This window comes from Notothenia rossii, assembly GCF_949606895.1.
Source record: "Notothenia rossii genome assembly, chromosome: 7".
Taxonomy (NCBI): domain Eukaryota; kingdom Metazoa; phylum Chordata; class Actinopteri; order Perciformes; family Nototheniidae; genus Notothenia; species Notothenia rossii.
The window spans coordinates 22,469,353-22,479,469 of record NC_136905.1 but is presented as its reverse complement, the minus strand read 5'-3'; the positions used below and the strand labels follow the sequence as shown (position 1 = coordinate 22,479,469).

Below are 10,117 nucleotides of genomic sequence, written 5' to 3'. Positions count from 1 at the left end.
AGGTACTCTGAGGACATGCTTTATACTGACACGCTGCTGCTGACATCAGTGCATCTCCGTGGAGATGTTTAAACATGTTGACATGATGTAACGCTCCTTTCAATGAGTAAACTATTCAGAGTGCCAGAAACTAGGTTTCCATGATGGAAAAAGTGTGGGCTGGGTGGAGACAGAGTAAGTCATTGTCCTCATTAAGTTAGGACAGATGTTTCTAAAAAGTAGGACCTGGAAACCTCTGTATGTTTCAGAAGTAAACTCAATGTTGTTCACTAGCAGGAACCACGCCACAACAGTGTGATGTTTGTAAGTTTATTGAAGTAACATGTGAATGATATGAGGGGGGTGAAGGGATGATCTGGGAGGACGAGCTGTGGTCCGTGCAGTGGGAGACTCAGAGTGGGGGTTCCGTCTCTGGCATGATCTGCGTGGGCTGATTACGGGCCCCCAGACGATACCTGGAATTAATATGTTAATATATACAGTATATAAATATGCGCAGTTTAAATATAAATGTTGACGGGCAGAGGATGAGGGATGTAGGGATGTTGAGGGGAGGGAGGGAAGAAGGGATGGATGGATGTATCGCTCGGTGTGAGTCGGAAGGGGAACTGTATGGGTAGAAGGGAGAGGGAGGGTGGGTTGAAAAGATGGAGACAAGCAGTGGCCGGAAGTTTTGCCAGATATAAATAGGGGTGGCCGTGGTTCGAGGCGGAGTTTTAGGCGTGGCCATGCTCCGGAACCTATGTTAACAATTTAACCTCATATCACTGCACATATTTCCAACAGTAAATCCTCCTTTCCACATATATGTATTTTATTTCAATGTGGACCTTCCTGTTGAAGTTTACCATTTCCTTTGTCAAATTATTGAGTGTTATTTTGAAAGGGAAACTTTAGATGCTCGAGACCTTTCCAAACAACTATGAAATCAAAGAGTAGGGGAGACCAGGGACAGTTGCAACACTTTTTGGGCTTTCCCCAATAAGTAAAAAAACATTTACAATAGGATAGCCATTTTGCTATATTACACATTATCAATATGTCAGCTACTGAAACAATGTATTTAAGATGTTTTTATGAAATAAGTACAGGTTGGAAAATGTATTTTAAAAAAACCCTCAACTGTTGCAACTGTCCTTGTGTACAGCCGTACAGTGTACCAGTTACCTTTTTTCACACTACATGACTTCATTTGAGGCCCTCTGCAGCAGAGCAAGTAGCACTCCCCTGTCTGTCTTCCTCTTTCTGACATTTGGCAAAGGCCTACTGTACACACACACACACACACACACACACACACACACACACACACACACACACACACACACACACACACACACACACACACACACCTTAGGCCTACTATACAGTATTTTATTCTGTTTATTTTTACAGGGACAATGCACACCAATCAACAATACAACTGTATGCTTCAATGAACAATTGATAATTCAAGCAAATGAGCCATCATTGTAAATGTGCCATGTTACAACCGTCCCGTTACAACCGTCCCAGGACCACCAGTCTTGCTTTCACCCCCTGTGAATCTGCCTGATTGCTTGCTTGACCCATATTTAGCTATTTATATTGGTAGCTTACAAAACGGTGATTCTCATAATGCTAGTTTGGATTCCTAGACATTTGAACTCAAGACAGTATCCAAAAAATTCATTATATAATTTTAGTTAATATTTTACCTCAGAAACACACTTTTGCTGATATCTTACATGAGAAATTCAAACTAGGCTCCTTTTTTTTCTCAGCGATCTTACCATCTAACTGCGCATGTGCAGAGTGAGTGTCATCACTCTAGCTTGTTTGTGATTGGAGATATTGAAGGTGTTACAACCGTTACAACCGACCCGTGTTGCAACTGTCCCTGGTCTCCCCTAAATATTGTAATAGACAGTTATTTTCCTCTGATGAGCAAAAGATTAAGAATATAGTTCTTTAACTTTCAGAACTAGAAATAAGTTCAGAAAAGGTCATCATAATGTTTGCTCTTCAGTAATAAAGGTAATTGCATTGATAAGCAGAATACATAACAATATATAAAAGCCATCCAGTGGTGTTTACCTTGATTATATGCTTAAATACCTTAATTGATTACACGTTTATTAGATGTATACAAAAATATTGAGCTTATACAATGTCATGCTGTATCCCAGACCACTGTGTGAAGAAGAAGAAAATGCAGCACTTCACTTTTCAATGCATGGCATAGATGTACTGATACTTGCTTTATTCCTTTCTGCGTGCAGCATTTGATCTTCATACACGTGTTGATCTGCACAGATGATGAGATATTTAAGTCGACAGCAGCCCCTCAGACGATGTTGAACTCGCACACAGAAGCCTTTTCAGCTCGGCAGCTCTCATCAAACCACTTCCCGTGTGCCGTGGTGGAGAGGAGACCACAGTTCTGGCTGCGCCCTCCGTCCGGCTGCAGGGTGATCTCTGTCTCCCAGTTTTTGAAGCGCACGCTGGAGCCTGATTGGTCCAACCACTGGCCCTCGGTCACCATGTCATTGACGCCCAGCCAGATGGGCTCCTCGGGGCCAATGCTCTGACGTACGTACTGGTAGAGCTGCTCGTTCTCGTCTCCTGTCAGAGGAGTGCTCAGACTGCCTCCCTTGGAGAAGCAGTCTTCGCTGGCTGCATGGAAGGTCTTCTTCACCGGGTCAGACAGGAAACACTTGCCCTGGATTTTGGTGCCTCGCAGACAAACTTAAGAGGAAATCAGGGGTTATTCTTGTCTATTTTGGTGCTCTCTACCACTGGAGAGTGTAATAGTCTATTCTATGTTACATCCAACATGTTGTGAAATATATAGCTACTTGATATTATTGAGCTGTGAGACAAAAACATTTCTTCTGCTGTGATTCATAAAAAGAGCATTTTCCAAAAATGGTATGCAAGTCATTAACCATTTATCTGCATGATAAATACCTGTCTGTAAAGCCTGCTGCTCTTTCACCAAATTCAGCTCTTGAACAATTTCAGTGATCTGGTTCTTCAGCTCCTCGATCGCAGCACTGTTTGCGGAGTCTGTTGAAGAGGTCAAAAAAAGAACATCCCAAATGTATTCCAAAGTATAATGCATTCAGTCAGTATACATGATACATAGTAGTTCAGTTTTGTTGTTCTCTAAAAGTTCTTCATGGTTTTTAACAAGGACATTTTCAAAGTCAAGTTATTATCCTACCTTTCTTGCTGTTTCTTTTCTTTGAGGAGGTCTGCTGGAGTGTGCAGTGTGCCAGCAGGAGAAGGCAGAACATCAGACAAACCCTTCGAGCATCCATGATATTGGAAGAAATGCTTTTAACTCCACTGTAGAGAAGCTGTTTCTGGTGTAGCAGCACACTTGGAAAGCTCCTTGCAGCTCTGAGGGCTGGCCAGACAAAGGCTGTTGTGTTTTACAAGCCCGGGGTGGCGACACAGAGTTGAAGGAGGAAATCTTATCTGAGAGAGAACAAATGTTTTACAGATGTTTTAACAGACGCTTGTGTTGCTTTTGAAACGCTTAAAGGAGATGGATTGTGAAGCACTACTCAGGTTCCATATGTTTGTAGGTCATCTATCACTTGCAGCAGGGCCTTATCTCTCTGTGGTTGTGGTGTCACATTTTTTTCATATTCATCATGTCCTTATCAATTATCTGCATCTGTCTGTGCCACTTGAGTGCAACAAATACAGAGCTATAAACAGTTGTGCCTTCTTATCGTTGCCTGCTAATAAATGGGCTTTTCCTGTTAAAGGTCCTGTTGTGTTTCTGCCTAAGGCTCCTACAGGCCAGCGGTTGGATGTTTTTTAGTTTTTTTTTTACACATCCCCCATCTGGATCCCCTCAGTGAACTCGATGACGTGTAGCAGACACGAGGCAGGGACTTATATAATGAAGAAAGACTATTGTGAAATCAATATTTGTTTGTTTCATCTGCTGGTTTGCAAAATGAATAAAATAAGCCAAGACAAAGATGGTGTGATTTTTATCAATATATTTGAAACAAAAATATTTACAAAATAAATAACAATGAAGCAGGCTCTGTAAGTAGTCCAGCCATTTCACATTCATTGAAAATAATTCATTTAAAATGTACAAAAGTTCAGGCAAAGACCAAAGGCAGTTTGTACATATAAAAGAACACATAGAGAATAACAGGCTGCCCTGTGCGCAGCAGGCACGCCGACGCTCCAGCCTCTGATTCAGAGTTACAGACAGCGTCTAGGAAGTACAGACAGTGTGGGTCACAATTCAAATGCATAGTTAGTCAGTTTGTTATGTGAGTGATCTGCTCAGATTAATGCAGATAAACAGTTTGTCGGCTGCATAAATCATATGGTGGTTTTGCAAATGATGTTTATGCATCCTGGTTAAAGGTAATATGTGTAATTATTTTTGTTTGTATCTTTTTCCTGTTCTCTCATACCTCTCTACTGTCTTATGTGCTGCTGTAATACTTTCCTCATGGGGATTGTAAGAATATTTTTCAATCTCCTGTTTATGCTTTACAGTTATGATGCTTCAAAAGCACCTTTATTACTGCAACATGCTTTGTCCATTTGTTCATTGCTCAGTTAATCACTTCAGACAAATACAAAGCCCTATGCAATGCTTATTACCAGCAAGCAGAGCTCAGTTACAAACAGAGCAGCTTTTACAACCCACATATATTAATCTGGGGTTTTCTTCTTATATAATTTAACATTTTTAAGATGCTCTTTCAGAGTGCAGGAAAATCAAACATTGAAAATAGGTAAAAATGACAGGAACACACAAAGGTTTGCAAAATCACAATGCTCAACCCAAAATAAATAAAGAAGAGAAGAACACAAAAAATGACATCTTGAGGTAAAAACATGCAGGATCGAATTAAAGTGTGCTTCATGTCTGCAAAAAATACAATGAGTCCTCTTCCTCTTGTTGCCATGGTAAACTATCTCAAGTCTCTCCAGCGTTGGGCACCGTCCCTCTGGCCTACGTTGGGCAAAGCACTGTAATAACAGGAGAGATTCATATTAGAACGATGGAGCAGGAGTGCACCTTCAGAATGAGGGGATCAGCACAAATTACAACTAGGAGAAAAAGAAAGGAAAAACATAAGGAAAATCTAAATATAAGGACACCAGTTAGTGCTGATGACCTATTTCTGAAGTAGGGGGTGAGGAAACATCCTGAAATCACAGCAATGCTAGGTGGCTAATGATCATTAAACTGTGTCTTAAATGTGAACTGCTGGGTGAATCGACATTTTGTGTGACAGTGGGTTGTGACATTAAGAGGGATCAACCATGCTGCAGCAGTCACTGTGTGGAGAGGGGGGGGTTACAGTGAAAGGACAACACCAGGGTCAGACTGCACTACAGTTCAGTGGTAGAGAGGGGGTGCTCTCCCCATGTGAGTGAGACAACCACAACAGTGCACATCACATGTGAAACAAACCTCTGCATCCATCGCTCACACCAGAGCTGGTGAGGCGGAGATAAGTTAGGACATGAGAAGTAGAGAAAGAAAACATGAAAGAATGAAAGCAGAACATATGTGAAAGGAAGAACTAAGAAAACATAAAAGACGGAGGGCAAATGTTTTCAGCAGGAAGTACTGAAGGACCGAATTTCACAATAAAGTTACTCTAGTTACTCAGAGCCGAATATTAAGAAATGCTCTTTTAACAGCAGCCATTTTACAGGTGTAATTGATCAAATGAATAACTTCAACGGCTGTTACAGAATAAATAGAACAGGATCATAATTATTTTGATCAAGTACCTGTGGTTATCCTCTCATGACATGTCAAAATGTTTGCAGTAAAAAGGGCTGGATTCTAATTGAGCACCGTGATATTTAGGACCTCAGAGTCAACAGCCAGACCTTTTAAATACCAAGTCTATATCTTACTTTTATCACTATGAATATGTGTTTGTTTTTGACAACAACAAACATATAAAAGTGGAACCTTGTTGCTGCAAACTGTCAAATGTTGCTGTGTCTTTCAACGCTCCCACATTAACTGTTTAAATAGAAGTTCTTGCTTTCAACTGCGACAAGCAGACTTGACTTGTTTTTTTAAATGATTTGGGGATTTTTGCAATACACTCTTTATTGAGATATGGGAAACACAATCTGTATAACAACATGTGATAACATGGAAAAAATAAAGATGAAGTATACCATTTTTTAGTTGTGACATTCATTTGTCATTCTCAACATCATTTATAGTGCAGACACACAAACGAGAAAAGCTCACCTTTAAGAATATAGTCTGTTAAGAGACTGGGCACCTTGTCACTGTCGTCTCTCATAGCTTGTAAGACTGCAAGGCAGAAGAAACAAAGGAGTGAATGGATCAATCACAGTCACTAGAACTCAAATACTGCTGGTGCAGATAAAGAAACGTACTCTTTGTCAGGATCTGGAGGTCCTCAAGGGAGGGTGGGTGTCCCTTTTTCTCGTATGGGATGACTGTGGTCAAATACTGTAAAGAAACATAAAACAGAGCGAAAGACAAATAGATGAGACAAAGTTTCTGTATATGATGTTTCTGTCGGATGAGATTCCTATCAATGTGTTTATATTCTGTGCAGAAAACAGGAAGATAAAGTTCGGCAGATGAGAGGGAAAGGCAAAGGAACCTGTCTTTCACTGCACCCGCTCCCAAAAGTTTGCCGGAAGCTGTTCTGAATGACAGAGGAGATTCCCTCCACGCTGAAGCGCTGAGGAGGAAGGAAGTAAAGCAGGGAAATATAAGACAAAGTAAAAAAGAAAAGGTTTCAGGAAAATACAGTTTGTTTGGAGAAGAAAAACTGAAGACATCCCGTGATTATGACGGAGCAAAACACTCACTGATCCCTGGTTCTTCTCTGCGTGTCCCTGCGACGTCCCGGCTCCTGCTTTAAGCTTCTTCTTCTTCTTCTTCAGCAGCTCCCGATGCTCCTTCTGTCGGTTCTGTACATCAATGAGCGCTGAGATGAAGCTGTTCTTCACCTCCTTCTCAAAGTCCAGCTCGTCCCTTAGAGCCAGCTGCAGAACCAGCTCCTCTGAGAACATCCTGATGGTCGTCTCCGTCTCCTCCAGACGTTCATTCAGCTCCGCGACACTCAGGGACCTCACTCCTGGACCACAAACAATCAAAGAGAAAACACACAAAACACAGCTGTTGTTTATGATTCTGATCCTTCATTCATCAAAAAATAGAACGATTAAGGGTCGCAGGGCAATTTATGAGACCGCACTATCATGAATCCATCACATTTTTATGACACGAGAGGATAAGCTTTATTTTAGCTTTGTCAACAAATCTGATGAAAAGACCAAAATCAACAATGAGTATGTTTATCTCTCAACAATTTCCCATATCCCCGTATTTGTTGTGGATTATTTCGTATTAATAGAAAATACAGTATGTGCTTGGGAGTATTTATGCTGCAAGACAGAGTTTGTGTTATTGAGTCAAAATAAACTACAGTGCCTAGATTATTGCAATAAAGGAACATGTCACCCAGTGTAACAGTGTGGCTTGTACTATATACTGATACAATTACATCAGTATGGTATAAAAGGCTGCAACATAATGGTTACTTTGTACTTATAGCAGACCACAATAGCATGTCTCATTATACTGTATATATTACTGATGTTTTGTCTCAGCCCAAAATGGACACTCACTGGACTCGTAGCTGGGGCTCCTGGTGCAGCGCTGGACGTCCAGAGAGAGCATCGAGAGGTCTGACTGAGAGGGGTTGTGGCCTGTCTCCATGTCAGGAGAGTCCTGCATCATCTCCTCTATCTCCTCGATAACCTGCACAAAGCAAAGACACACACATCAGAGAGGCAGCACTCATCTGTTATGAAATCTCCTTTTCAGCCATGTTAAGCTGCAGCTCTGTACTCCTACACTTGATACAGTGTGGCTGCATCTGGGAAAAACTACAAGTAACTCACTTGCTCGGCTGTGAAAAGCGGCTCGTCTGCAAGGGAGGAGACGATGATGGAGTGCATGTCCAGCTGCTCCCTCAGCTCCTCATCGTCCGACAGCTCTACCGTGACATCAGTCTTTCTCTAGCCGGGGAGGACAGGGGGAGGGAATTTAATCAGAAACGCTAAACCCTGGCACAATACATATTTGAGATTTGCGAGATAAACCGAAAATAGATTTGGGAGGGTAGGAGTGCTGGTGTTGAAGGGAAAGTGGGACAGATAAGGGAGGGGGGGGGGGGGGGGGGGGGAGTCACTTACGGGCTTCTCCTCCAGGTTGTATGAGGGTTTGTGGAGGGAGCATATTCGGGACTGTTTCCAATCCACCGGCATCACATGCCCATAGTTACTGGTTAAAACCTTCCAGATTCTTTGGAGAAATAAATAATAATGTCAGTCCAAAAAGCCCAATTATACTGACAAAATAACAGATCAATTTACTGATAACGGGGAGAAAATAACACCCAGACTTCCAAAATGTACAAACTGGGGGTTTTACCAGGTACAAGGGGATTGTATTGCATTATGGGAAATTATTTATTTATTTTAGGGTCAAGTGTTTTTTTTTTAATGAAACATTTTATGGAAGGACTAACAGTAAGGATGTATTTAATAGCAAACGTAAACAAATACTGACAGCAAAAATAAGTAAGAATGATCGGCTTGGGTCAAACTACTGCTCTTTTATTGGAGCACTTAATCACTCCAGTATCTCTTTATTATCAAGACTTTCTATTATTATGGAACACATACCTACATTTCTAGCACGGGCATGGTATTGACTGTATGTACACAGGCCCTACATTAGTTATTTTAGACATCGTCCACAAGTGCCACAATCAGACCAATACAAAGTAATTGTCAATTTGAAATGCCTTTGATGATGACATTTAAAATCCTGAAGCTAGTGACATATACAAAAAGTTCATATTTTGTTTTTGTACTCTACACACATCAAATAATTTCCTTGGAATGGCAGTGTGCTTATATCAATTTTTAAAACGATTTCTTAATATCGAAATGCCCGAACAGTTTCCTGATAAATGACTTAACAATTTAACACTCAACACATTCATTTCCTATCAATCAATTGACCGATTAATTGACTGGCTCCCTCAGTTGATTTGAGTGTGTTTCAGGAAAATAGACCAGGAGCTATATTTTAAATATCGGCTGCCAAATCAAAAATAAGAGCCAATACACATACATATTGGTAAATATCTGTTTGTAAAGCCATTTAGGAGCAGATGTCAATATCATTGCACCTGTTAGGATCAATGTGTAATGGGTTTGTTATTACACTGGTCGAGCAGACCTATGCCCTGAGTTTTGATGACTTGACAAAAGATGGTGGCAGTCTAGCTGTCATTAGAGCCCCATTACATCATTATGAGACGGTGTAACAATGTGTAATACTCCTGATCTAAGAAAATAAATCCCATGGCAGAAAACATAACATTGTGTGCTTTTTAAAATGCAGCCTGCAGCGTTGAGTAAAAGCCTTAACATCCACTTATTATTAAAATCAACTAGCCTGCGGACAGGCCGGAAACAAAAACACTCACTCGTCTTTCTCCAGCAGGGACTCCTCTGTTATCACACTCACAGGAGCGATGCTGTCTGTATTGGCGTTAAAATTCTGGAAGCACACGGATAACTTATCGTCAAAATCGTTCACAAGATCCTCCATAGACCTGAAAGAACCGGTTTCCCCCGGGGAGAAGCTGCCGTCCTGCAGATCGGGGATATCATCATCACCCGGGAGGAGCAGCCGCGGCGCTGCTCCCCCGCAGAGGCGCTCTCTACTCGGCCTTTCTGCGGGAGCTGCAGCCGCTGGTCTGAAACCATGCTCAAATCACCCAATATCGGCCAGTCTTCGTCGAAATGTGCAATGGGTGCAGCCATAGCCCGGACGAGCTTAGTAGCCCCGGGTTAATGATGGATGTGTGGTGGGACAGGCAGGTCTCAGCATCCTCTCTGAATGCCCGTTCACTCCCCACCGCCAGCGGGCTGAACCGGACAGTATGGCGGCACCGCACCGGGCCCACTAGTGGCTACACGTTACCTAACAGAGGACCGTGAACGCATCAGGACAGCTATTCACATTGTTTACATATATAAATTGTTACTTTTGAGAATAATT

At 41.7% G+C, this 10,117-nt stretch overlaps 2 protein-coding genes across 5 annotated transcripts; both read right to left on the bottom strand.

The window, feature by feature from the left end:
• Window positions 1-295: 295 nt before the first annotated feature.
• Window positions 296-3,837, bottom strand: clec3ba (C-type lectin domain family 3, member Ba). 4 transcript variants are annotated; one of them, XR_013810051.1, is made up of 5 exons: window positions 3,206-3,837; window positions 2,950-3,048; window positions 2,241-2,727; window positions 1,168-1,266; window positions 296-455 (listed from the first exon to the last, which is right to left on the bottom strand). XR_013810051.1 is itself a non-coding variant. In XM_079692167.1 (3 exons), exons 1-3 carry the CDS (start codon window positions 3,300-3,302, stop codon window positions 2,327-2,329), a joined length of 597 nt encoding a protein of 198 aa, XP_079548293.1. In that variant the 5' UTR covers window positions 3,303-3,837; the 3' UTR covers window positions 1,366-2,326. The 4 variants fall into 4 exon arrangements, 1 of the variants encoding a protein (XP_079548293.1); XR_013810050.1 differs by having other exon boundaries at window positions 296-1,266; XR_013810052.1 differs by lacking the exon at window positions 1,168-1,266.
• Window positions 3,838-3,973: 136 nt separating this feature from the next.
• fez2a (fasciculation and elongation protein zeta 2a) lies at window positions 3,974-9,910 on the bottom strand. The gene is given in 10 exon segments (XM_079692166.1): window positions 3,974-4,995; window positions 6,248-6,313; window positions 6,400-6,475; window positions 6,633-6,713; window positions 6,844-7,112; window positions 7,666-7,798; window positions 7,942-8,058; window positions 8,236-8,344; window positions 9,540-9,733; window positions 9,736-9,910. Coding segments are annotated over 10 exon segments (1,206 nt in total). The 5' UTR covers window positions 9,880-9,910; the 3' UTR covers window positions 3,974-4,978.
• Window positions 9,911-10,117: the final 207 nt, after the last annotated feature.

Excerpts from the sequence above, each read along its gene's own strand:
- clec3ba (XM_079692167.1), bottom strand. The coding sequence starts at position 3,302 with ATGGATGCTCGAAGGGTTTGTCTGATGTTCTGCCTTCTCCTGCTGGCA. Across the intron at positions 3,049-3,205 it reads GAAAAGAAACAGCAAGAAAG|ACTCCGCAAACAGTGCTGCG; the intron begins GTAGGATAATAA and ends CCTCTTCAACAG. Across the intron at positions 2,728-2,949 it reads GCAGCAGGCTTTACAGACAG|TTTGTCTGCGAGGCACCAAA; the intron begins GTATTTATCATG and ends TTTCCTCTTAAG.